We start from the raw sequence: 23,360 nt of genomic DNA, 5'->3' as shown, positions 1-23,360 counted from the left end.
TTGTTTTTCATGACTAACCAACAAAAGATGTTGAAGACATTGAATTTACTTGAATAAAGGATCCTGGTAATGTAAGTACTTGACGTGCACCTTCTGCGCACATCAGTCACGTTCTCAGCTGGAAAAATGTGCAGGAGGCATCCTCACAATTTGCCTTGTTTTTGGTGGCCAAAAACTCACTCACTCATCTTCAACCACTTAGTCCAATTAAAGGTCGCGGGGGGCTGGAGCCTATCCCAGCAGTTATGGAGCGTGAGGCAGGGTTCACCCTGGACAGGATGCCCTGACAGGATGTCTGTCGCAGGGCCACATACAGACAGACATACACATTCACACATGCGCACACACCTACGAACAATTTAAAGTTCCCAGTTCATCTAACCCGCATGTCTTTCGGTGTGGGAGGAAGCCACAGCACCCGGAGAGAACCTACACAAACATGGGGAGAACACGCAAACTCCAGACAGAAAGGTCACAGGTGGGAATCAAACCCATGACCTTCTCACTGTAAGGCAACAGTGCTAACCACTAAGCCACTGTTCTGCACTGTTCTGCCTGGCCAAAAATTATTTTTTGAAAATGGGTCCCAGAGTGGATAAATCTAAAAACCCTGGGTTGGTGTCTCATAGCCCTATCTCTGTAACATCAGCTGCTCATAATTAATGCCATGCTGTTGCGAACAGACAGTACTTAACATACTTTTATTTTGTCTTGGTGGCTCATGAATGGAATTTATTTTCATTGCGAGCAGAAAGCTGAAGAGACGACTGATGGCTCTGGTGAATGCTGATCATGAATAAATGGAGCCCTTGGATGCTATTAAAATAATAGAAAGGACTTTTAAAATAAGTCCTGTTTCTTCTTGTTAGTGGAACAAAGCGGTGGCTTTCTTCACCTCAGGCTGAAAAACGCACCCGGAGTACCGTATTATAACACACAGGGATTTCTTTAAAAATGCTGTTTATTGACAAGGAATTTCCTTAAGGAATTAATTAATGTATTTCCAAATGGCATCTTGCCAAACAAGGGCGTCTTTTGTGGAACAGTTTCCCGCAGGCTGTGATGATGAATCCAACTTAAAGTACAAAGCAGATCAGATTAAAAGACTTTATTTGCTGCTTTGAAACATTCTGTCCTTTCGCTGCTACACTGATTAGCTCTTTACACCAGTTATGCGCATGCTCCCAGCACCTTCTCCATTTTTTGTGGAGGTGTTACAGTGCCACATACAGGTCTGGCATATGTACTACATCCTTTTCAGTGGATTCATGTGGACGGAGATATTTCTGGAAACAAACATATCGCTATGGACAAAAACATCTTAATATATATCTATTTTTTCCTATATTGTACTTCCCTACTTTTGACCATGAAGGACTGAATGTAAAAATTTAAATTTTGCATGACTATGAAAGACCGGTTCATAAAACTGGGCCCACAACATTATGAGTTAGATAAGCAACAGCAATCAGTAAAAATGATTCGAGATGAATAACAAACATATGTTTTGAAAAAGATCTGAGTAATAACTGACACATTTTAGAAAAGACAATTAATATCTAGAAAATACTGTACCTGTGAAATCCATTGGTAGTGCAGGTATAATACAAAATTCACAGCATTCTTTGTCTTCAGCTTTTCCCCTGTCTTTGTGTACATGTGTATCATTTTACTGCTAAATGCTACTCATACGTACTGCTCTGAACAATTACAATGTACAAAAAATAAGTGTATGTTAATCATTATTGTTCTACTTCATTTTCTGTGTGTGTGTGTGTGTGTGTGTGTGTGTGTGTGTGTGTGTGTGTGTGTGTGTGTGTGTGTGTGTGTGTGTGTGTGTGTGTGTGTGTGTGTGTGTGTGTGTGTGTGTGTGTGTGTGTGTGTGTGTGTGTGTTTAGAGTGTTCATCGTGGTCTTGGGGTGTGTTAGTCTCTTGTGGATTCCAATCATCCAATCAGCCAACAGTGGAAAACTGTTTGACTACATGCAAGCAGTGACCAGCTTTCTAGCTCCACCCATTACTGCTGTGTTCCTTTTGGCTATCTTCTGGCCACGTGCTAATGAACAGGTAGGTCATTGTCTCTCTCACACACATGTACAGTAAGGTAAAAACACAATATGCATACATGCCACTGCAACAGTAATACAAGAAACTGTTGTGTGGGCTGCCAGAAGAGGAGGTACTGCTGGCCCACCACCAGAAGGCGCCCTGCCTGAAGTGCGGGCTTCAGGCACGAGAGGGCGCTGCCGCCTCAGGAACAAGCCGTGGTGACAGCTGTCACCCATCATCCGTGACAGCTGTCACTAATCAGCACATCTGGTATAACAGCAGGAAGACACCTCCACCAAACTGCCGAGATATCATCTTCATCTGGAGGTAATATCCTCAGCCTTTTGTAAATCTGTTGCTTGTGAGTGTTTGCAGGAGAACCGGTCGTTTTTGAGGAGGCTGTGCAAGACGGCGCTCCTTTTCAGCTGGGACCGCTGCAACGCGCTGTGTGAGAGGTGGAGGTGACATTCCCACCAGTGTTACTGGGTGTTCACACACCCACCCTTTGACTGTCCTTTGCTTTCTGCCAGCAGTACCAGATCCGACACGCCGGGAAGGTGGCCACCTGGGGACTCCGGGACTTGGCGGCTCCAGTATTCCTCGGGTTCAGGTGGCGGTGGAAGTCGTGTGGTTCCGGTTCGTTTCCAGACAGGCGTCTCCTATCGTCGAGCCTGCCCACACGACACCTTTTGTTAATTGACTGTTGCACATTCTGATTCTGCTGTGTTTGGTTGTGACATTCACACCAGTAAAGTGTTATAATTTGACTTCTTCCATTGTCCGTTCATTTACGCCCCCTGTTGTGGGTCCGTGTCACTACACTTTCCCAACAAGAAACACTTGGATATACAATCAAGAATGCATGCAGAGAGAGTCCCCCTATGGAGAAGAAAATGAGAAGCCTAAAAGGATGTTAACTGGCTAACGGAGGTACAGAAGGGCATCATAAGAGAGAGGTCCTGGAAAGATAAGAAGTACAAGATATCCATAACTGAGGCCCTTAAAACTGTCAAACAAAGGCTGAAGGGATACACCAGAGAAGCAGAGACCAAAATAAATGGCCTCTTCTTCAATGACACATCAAGGGTGTACTCCCAGCTGAAAGGAGGAAAATGGTAGCATAATGACAGACCCACAGATAGCTGAGACTGAGCAACACTGGAAGAACATCTGGGAGAAAGAGGCATCACACAACACCAATGCCAGGTGGCTTGTCGACCTAAGAGCACACCACAGCTACCTCTGAGAACAAGGTCCAATCAACATCACGAAAGGTGACATCCAACGAGTCTCAGGGATGAAGACCTGGACAGCACCGGTGCCTGATATGATCTACACCAACTGGCTGAAGAAACTAACAGCACTCCATGAGTGCTTGGCTGCACAAATTGGTGGGCTACTAACAGCAGGTACTCACCAGGCTTGCTAACACAAGGCAGAATAATCCTGATCATGAAAGACCCCCACAACAGTGCAACACCCTCCAATTACCTGCCTCTCCTCAACACGGAAGCTCTTCTCATGCAACATTGCAACCATGTTGAGTAGGCACGAGTCAACATTGGGCACAGCGCAGAAGGGCATTGGAAACAATGCCAGAGGGTCAAAGCACCAGCTACTGGTTAACCGAGCATTACACATAGTCCATGGGCCAAGCAGGTTTCAGTATCCCTTAAGGGGAAGAAACGACACTTATAATCCAGCCTCAGTGTATCATGGCCTACACAAAAATGTATGAGAGCCATCCCAGGGTGGTAGCTGTAGCCAGGTAGGGGTCAATGAAGAATTACACAGAGGTCAAACTTGAAAAATGCTCCAATCATGTTGAAAACTATATGACATTGCTTGTTTGATCATAATGATTCCAAAAAGGTATAGTTTGGACTATCTATGATGGAATGTTCTGGAGTTATGGGGTAAAAACAGCAAAAATGGTGACAAAGGTCAAGTTCAGTTTGTACGGGGTCAAAATTTAAATTTGCTCCAATTTCAGTAAAAAATGATGCAAATTATTATTTGGGTTAAAAGGGTTCTAATAAGGAATAGATTGCACCATCTGTCATTCTTAGTTTTCATGTTACAGGGAAACATATGTCACATGTCATAGAATCCAATGGATGTTGACCTTGTTTGACCTTTACTTTGGAGACCAAACATTCAACACAGTCAAAACTATTCAATTTATTAATCCTTTTATTTCAACCAATAATTTGCATAATTTTTTACTGAAATTGGTGCAACTTCAACTTTTGACCCCTGTACAAACTGAAACTGATCTTTGTCACCACGTTTGCCATCTTTACCCCATAACTCCAGAACATTCCGTCATAGATAGTCCAAACTATACCTTTTTGGAATCGTTATGATCAGACAAGTAATGTGATATAGTTTTCAACATGATTGGAGCATTTTAAAAGTTTGACCTCTGTGTAATTCTTCAGTGACCCCTACCTGGGTACAGCTTCCACCCTGGGATGGCTATCATACATTTTTGTGTAGGTCATGGTACACTGAGGCTGGATTCTAAGTGTTGTTTCTTCCCTTTAAGTGGTACCAATTAGGTCAAAATTGATGACTGGCTCATGGACTAACCAGGATTCTAAAGCCAGACAAACCAACCTGAGGACAGCCTGGATTGAGTACAGGAAGGCCTATGGCTCACTGCCTCACACATGGATACTGGAGTGCTTGGCACTATTTAAGGCTAACAGCATACTGATAACCTTCATCAGGAAGTCATTGGGACTGTGGAAAACATCACTGGAGGCCAATTCCAAGGTAATCGCACAAGTCACCATCAAGTGCGGAATATACCAAGGTTGATGCACTGTCTCCACTGCTGTTCTGCATAGGCCTCAACCCCCTCAGCAAACTCATCACATAAAGCAGCTATGGATATTGATTCAGGAGTGGAGTACCCATCAGCCACCTCCTGTACAGGGATGACATCAACCTGTATGCCAAGAGTGAGGATATTGTGATGTAATTTGGTTTGGATAAGTGTGGCCGAATGGTGGCAAAGAGAGGGAAGCTGATCTGGACTGAAGGGGTGGAGTTGCCAGAAGGCAAAACAGTGGACATATAGTTACAGGTACCTGAGAACCCCAAAAGTCAGTAGGAACCATGATGAGGCCCCAGATAGAGGAAGTGGCTGACATCAAGACACCCTACCAGTGGCTAGAGAAGGCTGGACTAAAAGACAGTACAGAGACTCTGATCATGGCAGTGCCAGATCAATAGAGGCAGGAGTCCACCACAGCTGACAGGACCCAAGTTACAGGCTGTGCAAATGTGGTCCAGAGACAATCCAGCACATGGTAGCAGGATGCAAGATGGGACAGCATACACTGAGAGGCACAACCAAGTGTCGGGAATCATGTACAGGAACATCTGCGCCGCATACGAGTTAGAGGACCCCAAGTCACGATGGGAGACACAGTCGAAAGTGATTAAAAACAACAGGTCTAAGGTCCTGTGGGACTTCAAATTGCAGACAGGCAAGCAGGTGCTGGCCAAGATTGATGTGGCAATCCCAGCTGACAACAACTGGGTGCACAAGTTTAAATTTATTTTGGGTCTTTCTAACCCACACAGGGTCAAAATTATATATACAAGGTCTCTCTCTCTCTCTCTCTCTCTCTCTCTCTCTCTCTCTCTCTCTCTCTCTCTCTCTCTCTCTCTCTCTCTCTCTCTCTCTATATATATATATATATATATATATATATACTCAACAAAAATATAAACGCAACACTTTTGGTTTTGCTCCCATTTTGTATGAGATGAACTCAAAGATCTAAAACTTTTTCCACATACACAATATCACCATTTCCCTCAAATATTGTTCACAAACCAGTTGAAATCTGTGATAGTGAGCACTTCTCCTTTGCTGAGATAATCCATCCCACCTCACAGGTGTGCTATATCAAGATGCTGATTAGACACCATGATTAGTGCACAGGTGTGCCTTAGACTGCCCACAATAAAAGGCCACTCTGAAAGTGCAGTTTTATCACACAGCACAATGCCACAGATGTCGCAAGATTTGAGGGAGCATGCTGGCATGCTGACAGCAGGAATGTCAACCAGAGCTGTTGCTTGTGTATTGAATGTTCATTTCTCTACCATAAGCCGTCTCCAAAGGTGTTTCAGAGAATTTGGCAGTACATCCAACCAGCCTCACAACCACAGACCACGTGTAACCACACCAGCCCAGGACCTCCACATCCAGCATGTTCACCTCCAAGATCAGCCACTTGGACAGCTGCTGAAACAATCGGTTTGCATAACCAAAGAATTTCTGCACAAACTGTCAGAAACCGTCTCAGGGAAGCTCATCTGCATGCTCATCGTCCTCATCGGGGTCTCGACCTGACTCCAGTTCGTCGTCGTAATCGACTTGAGTGGGCAAATGCTCACATTCGCTGGCGTTTGGCACGTTGGAGAGGTGTTCTCTTCACGGATGAATCCCGGTTCACACTGTCCAGGGCAGATGGCAGACAGCATGTGTGGCGTCGTGTGGGTGAGCGGTTTTCTGATGTCAATGTTGTGGATCGAGTGGCCCATGGTGGCGGTGGGGTTATGGTATGGGCAGGCGTCTGTTATGGACGAAGAACACAGGTGCATTTTATTGATGGCATTTTGAATGCACAGAGATACCGTGACGAGATCCTGAGGCCCATTGTTGTGCCATACATCCAAGAACATCACCTCCATGTTGCAGCAGGATAATGCACAGACCCATGTTGCAAGGATCTGTACACAATTCTTGGAAGCTGAAAATGTCCCAGTTCTTGCATGGCCGGCATACTCACCGGACATGTCACCCATTGAGCATGTTTGGGATGCTCTGGACCGGCGTATACGACAGCCTGTACCAGTTCCTGCCAATATCCAGCAACTTCGCACAGCCATTGAAGAGGAGTGGACCAACATTCCACAGGCCACAATTGACAACCTGATCAACTCTATGCGAAGGAGATGAGTTGCACTGCATGAGGCAAATGGTGGTCACACCAGATACTGACTGGTATCCCCCCCCAATAAAACAAAACTGCACCTTTCAGAGTGGCCTTTTATAGTGGGCAGTCTAAGGCACACCTGTGCACTAATCATGGTGTCTAATCAGCATCTTGATATGGCACACCTGTGAGGTGGGATGGATTATCTCAGTAAAGAAGTGCTCACTATCACAGATTTAGACTGGTTTGTGAACAGTATTTGAGGGAAATGGTGATATTGTGTATGTGGAAAAAGTTTTAGATCTTTGAGTTCATCTCATACAAAATGGGAGCAAAACCAAAAATGTTGCGTTTATATTTTTGTTGAGTGTGTGTGTGTGTATATATATATATATATATATATATATATATATATATATATATATATATATATATATAGTACCACTAATATTTGGTTAAATGTCCCTTACCAAGCTTTACCTCAGCCAGATGCCTTTGGTAGCCATCAACAGCTTCTGGCATACTTCTGGCTGGATGTTTGACCAGCAGAATTGGCAGAGTTCATTTAAATTGGTTGGTTTCATGGCATGGACCCGGCTTTTAACTATAGTCTCCAAATTTTCAATAGGGTTGAGGTTGGGGCTTTGGGAAGGCCATTCCAGAAGCTTAATGTTAGTCTGCTTTATCCAACTCACAACCAGTTTTGATGTGTTTGGGATCACTGTCTGTTGGATCACACAGTTGTGGCCACATTTCAACCATCTGCCTGCTGATTTGAGGTGACGTTGAAGGATTAGGAGGTTGTCCTCCTTCATTATTCCATCCATTTTGTACAATGCACAAAGTGGATGCACAAAGTGGCAACAAAAAAAATCAGCCCCAGAGCATGATGCTACCACTACCGTGCCTGACTCAACTGTCAGGCATGGTGTACCCAAGTGTTCTTGGTTTTGAAAACCTTTCCTTTGCAAACACAACTCTTGTCATTGTGATCAAATAGACCAGTCTTTGTCTGACCTTAAAACTTTTCTCCAGACGGCATTTGGCTTGTCCATATGGATGACTGCAAATTTTGTTCTGGCTTCAATGTGTTGATTTTGGTGCAGAGACTTCTGTCTTGGTCAGGACCGTTTCAGTTCATGATGATGTAAAACTCGATTCACAGTACCACAATTCCTAACCAATTTTCTCTCATCTGAGGGTGACAGATTGGGTCTTCTTCCAGACCAGGAAAAGTGGTGATACATCTGACTAACTTGAAATTATGTATAGCTGTTTGAACAGATGATCTTGGAATCTGAAGTTGTGTAGAAATGGCTACAATAGACCTTCCCAACATTTGTAAATCTACAATTCTTCTTCTTCGATCTTCACTGAGTTCCTTGGACTCTCCCATTGTTCTGAGTATTGGTCAGTCCAATGAGTGCTGGGGAAAAAACGTACCAGTTGTAATCAGGCTCACAAACGGGGAGTTAATAGGCCTTGACCTTGTCATGTTAATACCCCCTTCACACTAGAGGCCGAATGAGACTGAATGAAAGTTCGGCCCACATTCCGGAAGTGTTGAGGTGCATTTGAGGATGTGGGACAGCATTCTGAGAGCAGTCTAAACAGTCGGGCAGATTCATGTAGCAGCCCCGAATGTTTTGCAAATGTGCAAAGCAGTGGCGATGCAATCGAGGTGAAAAAATATCAAGTGGCGGTCGGAGTGCAGTCTGACTGCAATCCAAATATTTGTACAGCATGAAAACATCATTCGAAGCATTCTGATTGTGTTTTGAGGGGCCGTTCGAAATGATCCGCCTTTTCGGATCCTACCCGAATGTCCTGACTGTGCCTGAACACACCATGCGCACACCTCGAGTGCTGCTGGATTATATTTATTCCACCTGCAATCGGACCTCACTCGTATGGCTTGTAAGTGTATTTGTCATATTTTCACTGCATTCTGATGGCTGTCTGGGTGATCCTCATGTGTTCCACCTACATTTGTACCGTGTTCAGAGGCTTAATGCACACGGTGTGTGCACAGATCAGTCAGACAGGTTGAAGTGCAGGAAAATGTCTTCTGTAATTCTTATTCCATCCCAGATGTGACACAAATGACAAATTTTATGACATTCCACCTGGGTGAGCTTGATTCATGTTCATTCTTGCTAAGTATGATGGGGCCTTCAAAGACACAGTAGAACTTTCAGCACCACTTATGTAAAAATTCATGTGAATGTATGTATATATTTGAGCCTGTATCTATAATTTTGTCTCTGTGTGGATTAGAGTAGATCCAAAATGAATTCAGACCCAGTTTTTGTTTTTTGTTTTTTTTTTAAAGTGATTCATGATGTGTGCTGCACAATCATTCCACAGTTCAATCAATCAATCAATCAATTTTTTATATAGCGCCAAATCACAACAAACAGTTGCCCCAAGGCGCTTATATTGTAAGGCAAGGCCATACAATAATTATGTAAAACCCCAACGGTCAAAACGACCCCCTGTGAGCAAGCACTTGGCTACAGTGGGAAGGAAAACTCCCTTTTAACAGGAAGAAACCTCCAGCAGAACCAGGCTCAGAGAGGGGCAGTCTTCTGCTGGGACTGGTTGGGGCTGAGGGAGGAGACCAGGAAAAAGACATGCTGTGGAGGGGAGCAGAGATCGATCACTAATGATTAAATGCAGAGTGGTGCATACAGAGCAAAAAGAGAAAGAAACAGTGCATCATGGGAACCCCCCAGCAGTCTACGTCTATAGCAGCATAACTAAGGGATGGTTCGGGTCACCTGATCCAGCCCTAACTATAAGCTTTAGCAAAAAGGAAAGTTTTAAGCCTAATCTTAAAAGTAGAGAGGGTGTCTGTCTCCCTGATCTGAATTGGGAGCTGGTTCCACAGGAGAGGAGCCTGAAAGCTGAAGGCTCTGCCTCCCATTCTACTCTTACAAACCCTAGGAACTACAAGTAAGCCTGCAGTCTGAGAGCGAAGCGCTCTATTGGGGTGATATGGTACTACGAGGTCCCTAAGATAAGATGGGACCTGATTATTCAAAACCTTATAAGTAAGAAGAAGAATTTTAAATTCTATTCTAGAATTAACAGGAAGCCAATGAAGAGAGGCCAATATGGGTGAGATATGCTCTCTCCTTCTAGTCCCCGTCAGTACTCTAGCTGCAGCATTTTGAATTAACTGAAGGCTTTTTAGGGAACTTTTAGGACAACCTGATAATAATGAATTACAATAGTCCAGCCCTAGAGGAAATAAATGCATGATTAGTTTTTCAGCATCACTCTGAGACAAGAACTTTCTGATTTTAGAGATAGTGCGTAAATGCAAAAAAGCAGTCCTACATATTTGTTTAATATGCGCTTTGAATGACATATCCTGATCAAAAATGACTCCAAGATTTCTCACAGTATTACTAGAGTCAGGGTAATGCCATCCAGAGTAAGGATCTGGTTAGACACCATGTTTCTAGGATTTGTGGGGCCAAGTACAATAACTTCAGTTTTATCTGAGTTTAAAAGCAGGAAATTAGAGGTCATCCATGTCTTTATGTCTGTAAGACAATCCTGCAGTTTAGCTAATTGGTGTGTGTCCTCTGGCTTCATGGATAGATAAAGCTGGGTATCATCTGCGTAAAAATGAAAATTTAAGCAATACCGTCTGCCTAATACTGCCTAAGGGAAGCATGTATAAAGTGAATAAAATTGGTCCTAGCACAGAACCTTGTGGAACTCCATAATTAACTTTAGTCTGTGAAGAAGATTCCCCATTTACATGAACAAATTGTAATCTATTAGTTCAGACGTCTTTGAAAGTCCAAAATGACCATGATGTTCATGCCCATGATGGTCGTATGTAAACGACCACAACTGTATATGTATCCTCAGAAATGGACAGTAAATCAGGGTAATTTGTCCAGTTTCACCGTGCTGGAGTATGTTTCATAGGCATGGGTCCTGAAGCACAGACCTGGAGGTTTGCTGATCCTCATGGGTTCCTCACTGTGGTCCAGCTGGTGGTTGCAGCAGAATGAAATATTTTCCTGAATAGAGCTGTGTCTGTCTTTTGCTCTTGCTACACTACATGTAATGCAGTTTGTTTGTGTCCTAGGGTGCCTTCTGGGGTCTGATGACTGGGCTGGTGGTTGGACTTATCCGGATGATAATTGAGTTCTCCTACACAGTCCCTTCCTGCGGACAGCCTGATCATCGGCCCAATATATTGGTCAACGTCCACTACCTGTACTTTGCTCTCATCTTGCTGGGGATCACATGTATCATCATTGCTGCCGTTAGCTTGGCCACAGCCCCAATACCTGAAGAGAATGTAAATAACGTCATACATTACTTTTATATGTACTTTTTAGAATTTACTTTTAAAAACACATTGTATAAAACTAATTTTCCACTGGCAATCCTCTGATGGTAATATTCAATTCATTCCTAATCGTGTCCATCGTCATCATTTCCAATGAAAATTGCAGCACCTTCAACTCTTTTTCTTAGCACCACTTTCTCTAAGCCGTCCAACATAGCTGGTCTCACCACTGTCTTGTAGACTTTCTCCTTCACTCTTGCTGTTTTCTGCGGTCACAGATCACTCCTGCCACCTTCCTCCACCCACTCCACTCTGCCTGCACTCTCTTCATCACCTCTCTAACACACTCTCCATTACTTTGGATTGTTGACTCTAACCATTTAAACTCACCTAACTTCACCACCTCTCCCCCTGGCAACTACACTATTACAACTCACTCCTCATTCACACAGAGGTCTTCCTCTGTGTGAATTCTGGCTTCTGCTGGCTTTCATTTTCTCTTCCCAAGCTACTCAACCTGCTCTCTATTCTCACTATACAGAGCACCTGGAAAGTATTCACAGCACTTCACCTTTTCCACATTTTCTTATGTTACAGCCATATTCTGAAATGGAGTAAATTAAATTTTTCCCTCAAAATTCTACTCACGGCACCTCATAATGACAACATGAAAAGGCGTGTTGTTTTTGTTTTTTTGGTTGGTGGTTTTTTGCAAATTTATTAAAAATAAAAAACTAAGAAGTCACATGTACATAAGTATTCGCAACCCATTGCTCAACACCTTGTTGCTGTGGCAGATAGATGCTTAACTTTGAGAGGTAGGAATGGAGCGTTTTCTCCCTAGGTGGTTGTCAATCTGGGACCCAAGGCAGTTCCATCCATGGTGGTGTGGTTGTGACAAAGTGGTGCACTAGTGCTACTCCAGACTAGACTTTGTCATGATGGGGCTCTTAGGGCCTGTCTGCTATAAGTATGGATTCATATCCATTTTCCGTGCTCTGAGCCTCTGTGTGGTTATTCAGGTCATGTCTTGTTGTCTTGCTTCCCTTATGATTGGTTTTGTTTATTTATTTTCTGTATATTATTTTGTTGCCACATATATAGTTTTGCCTTATTGTATTACATTTGTTCTCTTTCACTTGTTCCCTTTAGTTACTTCAGTCTTAGTTAGTTTTGGTTTTCACTGATTTAGTCACTGGTTTTGGTTACTATTTATCTTCAGTGTTTTCCACGCCGTGTATTTCGACCTCAGCCTGTTTATTGGACCTAGCCTCAGTCTCCCACCTTCGCTTCACTGCTAGACCACACGTGTACCGAGTCACTGCTTGTGTCTTTGATTAAACCTAATCTAACTGCATTCGCTGTGAGAGTCTGCATTTGTGTCCACCCGGTTTGTGCCTCGCCTGACAGAACAATCTGGCCAAACATGGATGCAGCGAACTCCTCACCTGCCGTCACAGCCGAGGGCCTGCTGCCATCAAAGGCATTTTTTTCAGAAATGGACTTCTTTTTTTATTGTTTTCGCTACTGTTTTATACCAAGGAAGAAGTTTGATTATCTCAACCAAGCTTGGACCCTTGTAGAAGCGAACACTTGGCTGTATGAATTTTCTTAGACCTGGAAAGTCTGGATGAGTTTGGTTGCTGTTGGGAGACTTTCAGCCGGATTGACCAGCCTGAACTCCACCTGTCATCCAGCCTCCCGCTCACAGACAGCGACTTCTGAGTGGGAGGATGTCGATGATGATACGTCATCTGAGTCTGAAGGGTCAGGTGCTCCAGGACATTGGCACAGTATTTTTAAAATACAGGACCTTATTTTTTGAGTTTTTGGACAGTTCTGGTCGTTGGTACAGACAACGCATTTTTTTCAGCCTTAGATCAAATACTGCAGGCTGAGCCTGATATTGTGTCTGCGACTTAAATGACATCAAAAAGCTGTTTAGACAAGGTCAAATTCCGCCATATATAGAGGATCCCATGGATTTTTGTTTGAATCGGAACTTCATGAGTCCTGTATAAACCCGCCTCTTTTCATCACCCTCTCTGACACTGCTGTTTCGCTTCGCATTCATCCGCTCAGTTCCCCGGCTGTCACCTGCAGCAGCACCAACCACACCCAGCCCACTGCCAATACCGGCTCCACGATGCTTATTTACGCAGACACCACCTGGACCACAGCAGCGAGGAGGACAGGCGCTTCTGCCTGCAGCCATATTGACACCACCTATGCCTGTGCCGAGCGCCAGTCCTGGCACCAAGGAAGAAGCGCTCCCCTCAGTTCCAGCTTTCGGCTCTCACTAGCAACTCTGCCGCTAATGCTGAAGTGCAAACCTTTGCCACGACCCCTCTGGAGGGATGACGTCATAGGAATCTCCTCTGGAGCCATCGGGAAAATCTACGTCATCTTCGCCCCTCCTGTCTGCTGTGCGGAACTGCGCCAAATCTGGCAACAGGTCCATAGACTACACTCGCTGTTTGATGCGGATGTTGAGCTCCGTGGCAACTGAGAGAGGACTTGGATTCTTTGCGGGTCCCGCATCCGTACCTCCGGAGGCAGTAAGCGAAGGGAGAGCATGCGCATTGTGTTCTGCATGTGTCTGTTTATAATCTTCTCGCACAGAAGAAAAAAGAGAGTGTTTTACACAGGAGAGAAAAGTGAGAAAATGTTAATGCCTGTTTGAGAAAAGTGTATAAAGTGTGCAGTGAGGGGTTTTACAGCTTTAAAACATCTATAATAATTGCAAAAAATAGCACTGACTACTTCGCGGATTTCGCTTATTGCGGGTTATTTTTAGAACGTAACTCCCAAGATAAACGAGGGACCACTGTATACACAAGCTTTGGTTGACCTGTTTTTTTCTCCTCTGTTTTTCTTTTGTTGGTTTGTTCTTGTTTGGCGATCCTTTTCGTTGTGCTCTTTATTTATGCCGGTCCGTGGTCACATCATTCTGTTCCCCTAGTGGTAATGTTGTTAAAACATTTTTTTTCTCTTGACCCCCTTAGGTCTTTCATTTCATTGGTTTCTTTCTTTTTTGAAATCTGTTTATTCCTCGGCTCATTTCACTGTTTTTCTTTCTGTTCATTGATCGTTAGATTTATGTTTTTTATACGGAGTTGGGGTTTTTACGTCTTGTGTGTTTGGGATTTGTGTGGGTTGTGTCTCCTGAGTCTGTAGTCGGTTCGTTTCTTCCCCAGTTGCTTTATTGGGGTGGTTTGTTTTTCTTTGGTTATTTTTTTGTTACTTCAGGTTATTGCTTTCACACAATTCAGTTTTACAAAGGTTCTTCTCTCCCTCAGCGACATATTTAAGTTCCTCCATTCCTTGTGCCCATTGCCATTCCATAAGTGTTGGTCAGGCTGCCATGTTGTGCCCTACAATAGACCCAGGTCCTCTTAATTTTCCTGCCACCTGTCCTGGCTGATCCCCTGGCTGTCCCCCTGAATCTACCTTGGCCCAGGTTCTTCATCAGGTCCGACCCCCGACTCACCGGTTGTTTTAAGGAGGTCTTCCAGCCATCCCATCTGCCCTGCCGTTTTTCCTGCTGAGGTGCATAGCCGGCCTCCAGCCTTGCTTTTTTCATTTTGTCTGCCTCATGGTCACCCTCCGGATTCCTCTGTGGTCCGTTTGTCTGGCTGCCCGTTGGTCTCCCGCTGTGTGCTGGGTTGCCCTGTTGTAGGGATGTTTGTTCCTGTCAGCTCTGCAGCCGTTCACCTGATGTTTCTTGGTTTATAGGTAGTTCCCTTGGGTTCGGCCCATCGTCTTCATCTCACTGGGCTGTGACAGCTTGCAAATGGCATTTGTGAGGGAATTTGTGACAATTCATGCAATGTTTGCCAGGTGTCGCTATCCTCTTGCTTGAGTCACAGGGCATCACTTGTGTTTTGCCTGAATTTTGAACAGTTAAAAGTTGTTGAAGTAACAAAGGACCTTGTCACAGACTCACAGAGCAGTTGTGAGGGACACAAAGCCCTCTGAATGTAGTCTCTGTGGCTCATAATGTGCGAGAATTGTGAGAGAACTTTGTAAGGGGCCAACAACAGATGAAACTACATTATGGGTGATTAGAGGCACAAATGAGAAGCTGATATAACTTGCGGGAGATGTGCACAAGCTGCCCTGGGAGAACGCCAAAATACCAGGGATGACCAGAAAGGATCAATGCTTCTGGAAGTGGCTGAGCGAGTCTGGCAGCCCCAGCTCTGCAGCTGGGCTTCAGGACTTCCATCCACATGATCTGTACTTTGAGGAACACAATGGATGTTATATGCTGCCTCCCAGCTTCGACCCATTATGCATGCAGGAGGGTGGAGGAGAACAACAGTGCACGCGATCCGTGACAAATCAACATGCACAACCACCTTGGAGCGACGCAGAGTGAAAAAGAACAGCTGAAGAGACTTACTGTAATTTTGCTGAATAAATCAATTCAAATACAAAGACACACATCACCAAAGTGCTACTGGACATCACGCTGCATCACGGAGACGTGGCCAGTATCCTAGGGAAAACCATGTAGTTCAAAAACTTGACAGAGCATGACCATGGCAGTCTCTTTAGCCAAGGGGAGTTTGGGCAGAGGAATAAAGTGCACCCTCTTGACAATCTATCTACAACATTAAGTACAACCGTATTGCCCTTGGAAGGTGGAAGACCAGTGACAAAATCTAAAGTTATGTGTGACCAGGGATGCATGGGTACAGGCAGAGTCATTGATAATCCATCAGGCAGACAGTTAGATGACTTATCAATGGCATACAATTGACAGGCATTGATATACTCAGTTACAACTTTTAATAAACCAGGCCACCAAAATCTCTGCTGAATTCCAAACACTGTTTTCTTAATCCCTGGCAGGAGAAGTGACTACCATGTCCCCAGCTGATCATGTCCCCCCCTGAGCGTGGCAGGGACGAAAGGTTTGCCAGTGGGACAACCTTTCGTCTCCCTCAACTATTACAAACCCCAAAAACAAAACAGTTGGCTTGTGAAATTCACATTTTTCGGCTTTTATGAAAAGATTGTGGTGCAACAAGGTTTGAAGTACAGTACGAACATGGCCAATGTGGGTTTCTGGGTCGGGAGAGAAAATGAGGATGTCATCCAGGTACACGAAGATGAATTTATTCAGACATTCCCGCAGTACGTCATTAAGTTCTGAAGCACTTCTGGGGCACTGGTGAGGCCGAACGGCATAACTAAGTACTTGTAGTGTCTTGAAGGGGTGTTAAAAGCGGCTTTCCACTCATCTTCTTGTTTAATCCAGACTAAAGTGTAAGCGTTGCATAGATCGATTTTGATGAATATCTTGGGTCCTTCTAATAACTCGAACGCTGAGGAGATGAGTGGCAGTGGATAATGGTTCTTTACGGTAATATCATTAAGCCCACGATAATCAATGCAAGGATGGAACGACTTCAGCTTTGTCTCTATGAAAAAGAGCCCCACCCCTGTGGGCGATGATGAAGGTTGAAACAAACCAGCCGCTAAGGATTCCTTATGTAGTCCATTATGTATTCATTCATGGCATTGCGTTCAGGGGCCAACAGTAAAAAAAGCTTTCCCTGAGGTGTTCTTGCCTCAGGAAGGAGCTCAGTGGCACAATCATAATCTTGGTGGGGCGGTAATGATTTTGCATTGCTTTTTCTAAAAACAAGTGCCAAGTCATGGGAGCAGAGCCGCACCCCCGTGAGATCCGGGTTAGAATCCAGCTGAGACCGAACAGAATTTTTAGTTTTTACAGGTTGTGCCCCAATAAATAATTTCCCCCTTAGACCAACTGAAGTTAGGACTTTGTTGTTGTAACCAGGGATGCCCCAGAATTATCGGGTGAGTCATATTATCAAGTACGTGAAAGCAGATTAATTCTGTGTGGTTCTCCGATACAATCAGAGAAACAGACTGTGTCCTGTGAGTAATACAACCCAATTCACGGCCATCCACAGTGCGCACCAACAAAGGACGTAAGAGCTTAAACAGTTTAAGGTGCGGGGACCTGGCAAGAGAAGACAAAATCAAGTTAGTATCAGAACCAGAACCGACAAAAGCTGACATGGAAGCTGACAAATTCTCAGGTCAATTTAGCTGGAATTACATTTTGTGCTGAGGATGGAGTAATAGAGCTTTGACTCACCCACAAGTCGGATTTTGGTTACACGGTGGCACCCCTGGCCTGACAATTGGATATCATGTGCCCAGAATGTCCACAGTAAAAACAGATTTTGTCTTTGTGACTTTGTCGTCTCTCAGCTGAAGACAGACGAGTGCGACCCAGTTGCATGGGCTCCGCTGCGCCGCGATGTTTTGAGTCCACACTGACGTGGCTGGAGGAGGACATGGGGATGGGAGGTGCGCGTCGGTAATAGGGCTGCACGGTGAGGATGATCCTGAAGACACCGGTTGGTCTGGATGCCGAGTACAATGACTTCGTCGAAGACTTCGGGTTGATATATGGCTACGAGCTGGTCCTGGATATTATCAGCTAGCCCCTGGAAGAAGGCGTCATGGAGCGCCGCTGGATTCCATTCACTCTTAGCCACCAGAATGCGGAAGTCGATGATGTAGTGAGTGACTCGGCGGCCCCAGAGATTCCCCGGAGATGTGTGTTGAAACACCAATTGAAGAGCAGCGGTGAATGCTGAAAGGGAGGCACAGGTGGCTGATTGACGTCCCCATTCAGCTGTTGCCTACACCGCAGCACGACCAGTCAGGTGAGTTATCGTATAAACTATCTTCATCCTGTCGGACAGTAACTTACATGACATGAGCTCAAAATGTAACTCACACAGTAATAAATAGTCTGACATCACAGGACTCGCTTTGAGAAGCATTCAGGCGGAGACAGCTGATTGCAGTAGTCAGGTTCTGGTACGGAATCGGGTGGCTGCTGATGGCCCGGGTGGAGGCGCACTGGTGCTGCCGATGGCCATAACAGTGGAAGCCTGATGATCGAGTCGTGACAGTAATTGACCCATCTGGAGGCTCACCAATGCATTAAACGTGTCCTGGCATTTAGCGAGGTCGCAAAACCCAGGAGAAAGAGAGCAGTGAGGTGGTCATGTTGCTGCGTGAGCTGGTTACTCTGGTGGCATACCGCCAGCTGGAACAGGTCAGAGTTGGCTGTGTCCATCATTGGCCAGTTTCTTCTATTAAGCTGAATGGTCAGGAATTGCTGGACTCAAATGCACGGCTCAAACAAACAGCTCTGGTTGTAAAAAGGCTTTACTTGAGTGGATAGCAATGGTCAGTACATAAGAAAGCAGTCATGAAAAAGCAGCAGTACAGAAATAATCTGCAGGAAGGAACCAGACACACATTTAAACCCTGACACTTGACAGGAAGCAGAAAGCTTGACCACATTACACCCATTTTGGCATCTCTTCACTGGCTTCCTGTCCCCGCAAAGTCGGATTTTAAGGTTCTACTATTAACTTATCAAATCATTCATGGACTGGCACCTCCCTACTTAGCTGACTTAATTCATGGCCCGGTCCCACGGCATACAACAATTCCTGAACGAAGGGAAAAAAAAAAAATCACAATTCATTGAGAAAAGGTGGACGAAAGAGCTTTATCCCCGAATAGCCTGCGAATCAAGAGTGCAAAAGGGACAAAAGAGGAACAAAACTAAACCGACGCTAACGTTGATCTCTGTCATGCTCGGCCCCGGCTCGGGTTTTAGGTCTTAGCCCTTGGCATATTTCTTTTGTGATTTTCTGGTTTTACTTTTCATTAGTTCATACTTTATCATGTTAGTCTCAGTTTGGTTCTGTTTATTGTTTTGCTTTGTTTATTATTTAGTCACTGTTTTCATTCAGCACCTCATCATTTAGTGTGCAGTCATTCAGTTATTTGTTGCTTTTCCTTGTGTTACACTTTCGTCACTGGTTCATTCTTTGCTTATCATTTATTGTGCAGTTTCTATTTGTTACTCTGGGTCTTTTATGTTACTTTAGTCTTAGTTTAGTTCTTTTTATCACATGTTTTGTATAATGTTTAGTCACATGTTTTTGTTATTATTTATCTTTGGTGTTGCTCATCAGATTATGTTCCATTTGTTATTCATTGCATTTTCTGTTTATCAGTTATCTTGTTTTATACATTGCATTATGCTGTGTTCACTGGGTTTTGTTTATTTGTGGATTAACCAATAGTTTGTTTTGCCATTTTATTGTATTCACTTTTCTGTACCATTCAGTTACAGTTCCATTCTAGTTTTAGTTTTAATCATTAGTTTTCTGGTTTTCCCCTTTTTGATTTGTTATGGTAGTTCTTAAGTTTGCCCCTTTTGTTTTGTTCACATTCATTTTTGAACACGTCATGTTTCTCAGTGTTTCTGTCACTCACTTCTCTTGTTTTGCACCGCTTTGTTTTGCCCTCTCGCACACTCTTGCCTTTTTTCTCTCCTCTTTGTTCACTTCACCACACCAATCTCCACACACCTGCTTCACATCAGCCTGATTAGTTTGCTCCTCTTTAAAACCCTCACAGTTCCACAGCTCACTTCCCGATTGTTGACTCTGCTCACTTTCTCGCCTTTTGTTCTCATCCTGTTTTGCTTTTCTGTTTTTTTTTTTTTACCTTGCTTGTATACTCCGACCTCCGCCTCGTCATTGCCCTGTACTCAGCCTGTTTTTTTGACTCTGCCTCTGTTTTGCCTATATTACTCCTCGACGCCGGTTGTATGAACTTTGCTCATTTCTGGACCCTGACCCAGCCTGCATCATGTCTGATACCTCTGCCAGTAAGTTTGACTACCTGTGTACCGAATCCTATGCCTGGTCTTCTGATAAAGCTTTTTATTAGTCTAAGCCAACCATGCCTGTGAGTCTGCATTTTGGTCACCTCCTGCTTCATGTGTCAAGCCATCACCAGTCCTGACAGAACAATCGGGCCAATACCAGGAGGCAGCAGACTCAGCCCCTGAACTGAATTTGACCATAATTAAAGAGATTTTTGCTGCCCTAATTTTTTTTTTTTTTTACTTGTTTCCGCCACACCCACACTCCAAGAGAGAAGTTTGACTACTTGGATCAGGCTTGGAAGTGGTGGAAACGAACACCTGGCTGTATCAATACTTTCCTGAGCTTGAAGAGCTGGACGACTTATTTGCTGCAGAGAGGCTGCCTGATTGGGTAAAACACCCTGAGTCATACTTGCAATACGCTCACCCACCACAAGACGATGAAGATGACTGGATTGACCTGGAAGAAGATTCCTCATCAGAAACGGAGGAATCATCACTCCAGAACAAGGCAGAATTTTTGTTCAAACTTCAGGACTTATTTTTTGAGTACATGGACAGTCCAGGTGAGTGGAGCAAGCGGCACATTCTTTCTACAGTAGATAAATGTCTCCTTGCTGCACCAAAAATGGTTACTGCATTCCCTGAGCTTATCAAAATAAAAGCACTGTTTAAGCAAGGTCAGTTACCTACCTGCGTTGAGGATCCAAAGGACTTCCTGTTTGAAGTAGACATCATTGCTTGTCTTGACACACCTTGCTCCTTCACACTGTCAGCTGAAGCGGTAGCTCCTCCCTCTTCCTGTCTGCCTCCCACTCCTGCTCCTCGGAGGTTGTCCACAGGAAAGCTGACGGAGAGAAGTCAGTCTGGGGAATTGGACCCACAGCGGGATGCTTCTGTTGAACCATCCCTTCACGTCAGACTCCTATGCCGGCCCCCCGGAAGCTCTGTGCCATCCTGCAGCCACCCCGATGTCCACGCCAATGAGATCTGAAGCTCCCATGATTCAAAACCCCTCAGTGCTGGCCACGCCTCTCCCAGGCATCGCCGAGTCATCAGGAATGAGTACGCCTCCCCAGAGCACGTCCGCTTCATCCAAGACATCTACTAAGCTCGCACCGCTGAAACCAGCAGATGACGTCACAGCTCGGCCCACCTCCTGCTACGTCATCAGCCCACCAGGAAACGGCGCAGACCAGAGTGGCTGTGGCACACACACTGCCACGACCTGCGGCCGAGATGGCTGAAGCATGTGGCGCACCTCTACCGGCCGCAAAGTTGGCTGATCCTGACGCCGTGCCGGCCTTTCCACGCTCTGCAGCTGCATGCTCAACGCCTCTGTCCACCATCAGGCCAGCTGATTCTGGCATCGCATCACCACAGTCTGCAAAAGTCCGCAGCGCTTCTCAGCCAGCCGCAGCTTCAGCGGATTCCGATGCCGTATATGATGATGCACGATTTGCAACAACACGCCCTGCACCTCTGCCTGCTGCGGAGCCTGCAGACCCTGCCGCCATGATCACTTCTCCACGACCATCTGCTAAACGAGCTGTGACAGTTCCGGCGATCGCCGCATCTCAGTTCCCAGCCCCGCCAGCAGAGACTTCAATGGATCGCTCCATGCAGACAGCCTTTTCTTCGCACCCACCGCTCACACGATTGACGGAGTTCTTCCTATCAATAACAGCCATAATCAACAGAACTGTGAGTTTTCTTACATGTTATTTTCTGTTCCTACTCTTCCATTTTCCAGGTTCGTTAAGGAGAATGTTTTTTGACTTATTTCCTGTCACTACAAGGGCATCACAGCCCGATTTTTCTAAGTTGCTCCCTGTCAGGATGTCAGTCATTTGTTTCAAAATCTGCTCATTTTTTGTGCCACTCCACAACGTGTTTTATTGTTGGAAACTAGTGTGTTTTCCTGCTACTTGGAGCCAGCTGCTCCATGCTATAAGATCCTTCTTCACGCTTGCTGTGTCCTACAAGTTGTTTCAGTTGGGGAGTTTGGTTGAAACCTCAGTTCTCAGTTTTGTCTGGTACTTACATCGGTCTATTACCCAGTTAACACCTAGCATGTCATGTGTTCGGTGGTTCCGGGTAGTTTTGCCCCCTGGGGCATCACACGTTTGTGGTTTTACTAAGACCTTCCCTCCAGGTCCGTTTGTGTCCAATGTCCCCGTAAAGCCCGTGGTTGGACTTTCCTTGGTTAATGATCCACCGCATACGTTTAATTGGTTGTCATACTTAATGTCTTCTGTTTCTTCTGGTATACTCCCTTCTTGTACCCTGTGCCTCCCCAGTCTTTGTAGCTTCTCCTTTTGCTGGTTATTTTGCTTTATGATCTTCATTATTTTATGGTACTTTTCTTCTAGATGCTCCCTTCATGATCTTATTGCCTCCCTGAGTCCTCAGTCCCTGAGTATGAGGAAGTGTTGTCCTTTACTCACGCCCTGTCTCATCCCAGATCCAGACCCCGTCTCTGTTCCCATCAGTCCTTCGGGTAGGCCTCCTGACCCTCCGTGAGCTATAGTGGGGCCCCAGAGCGGTCCCCTGGTGTTCGCTTGTCCCCTGGTCAGCCATACAGTCACCTGTCTGGTGGGTTTCCTACCTTTAGTTGCCCATTTGGGTCCATTTCTCCTGCTCCCTTTATTTTTGTTTGGGGTCCTGCACCTTTTGGTCACCTGCCTTATGGCGTTTTTTTGGGGGTCATTGCCGGCTTCCCATGGCCTTGGTGCCCACCTCCAGTCCCCCTCCATCCCTTCCATTGTCGGGTGTGAGCGGGGTTGTTTTGGCAGCCCTCGGTGTTGGCTGCCTTGAGGGGGGGTTCTGTCATGCTCGGCCCCGGCTCGGGTTTTAGGTCTTAGCCCTTGGCATATTCTTTTGTGATTTTCTGGTTTTACTTTTCATTAGTTCATACTTTATCATGTTAGTCTCAGTTTGGTTCTGTTTATTGTTTTGCTTTGTTTATTATTTAGTCACTCTTTTCTTTCAGCACCTCATCATTTAGTTTGCAGTCATTCAGTTATTTGTTGCTTTTCCATGTGTTACACTTTCATCACTGGTTCATTCTTTGTTTATCATTTATTGTGCAGTTTCTATTTGTTACTCTGGGTCTTTTATATTACTTTAGTCTTAGTTTAGTTCTGTTTATCACATGTTTTGTATAATGTTTAGTCACAGGTTTTTGTTTATCTTTGGTGTTGCTCATCAGATTATGTTCTATTTGTTATTCATTGCATTTTCTGTTTATCAGTTATCTTGTTTTATTCATTGCATTATGCTGTGTTCACTGGGT

General features: G+C 44.8%; 1 protein-coding gene across 1 annotated transcript in view; it reads left to right on the top strand.

Annotated features, from left to right (window-relative positions):
• Positions 1-23,360, top strand: part of slc5a9 (solute carrier family 5 member 9) — a 150,758-nt gene that overhangs the window by 123,958 nt on the left and 3,440 nt on the right. Inside the window, exons 11-12 of the mRNA XM_034180199.1 lie at positions 1,899-2,067; positions 11,116-11,331. Of these exons, the coding sequence (XP_034036090.1) occupies positions 1,899-2,067; positions 11,116-11,331 (385 nt within the window). The remainder of the gene's footprint in view (positions 1-1,898; positions 2,068-11,115; positions 11,332-23,360) is intronic.

Source organism: Thalassophryne amazonica, chromosome 10, assembly GCF_902500255.1.
Source record: "Thalassophryne amazonica chromosome 10, fThaAma1.1, whole genome shotgun sequence".
Lineage (NCBI taxonomy): Eukaryota > Metazoa > Chordata > Actinopteri > Batrachoidiformes > Batrachoididae > Thalassophryne > Thalassophryne amazonica.
This window is presented reverse-complemented; position numbering and strand designations above follow the sequence as displayed.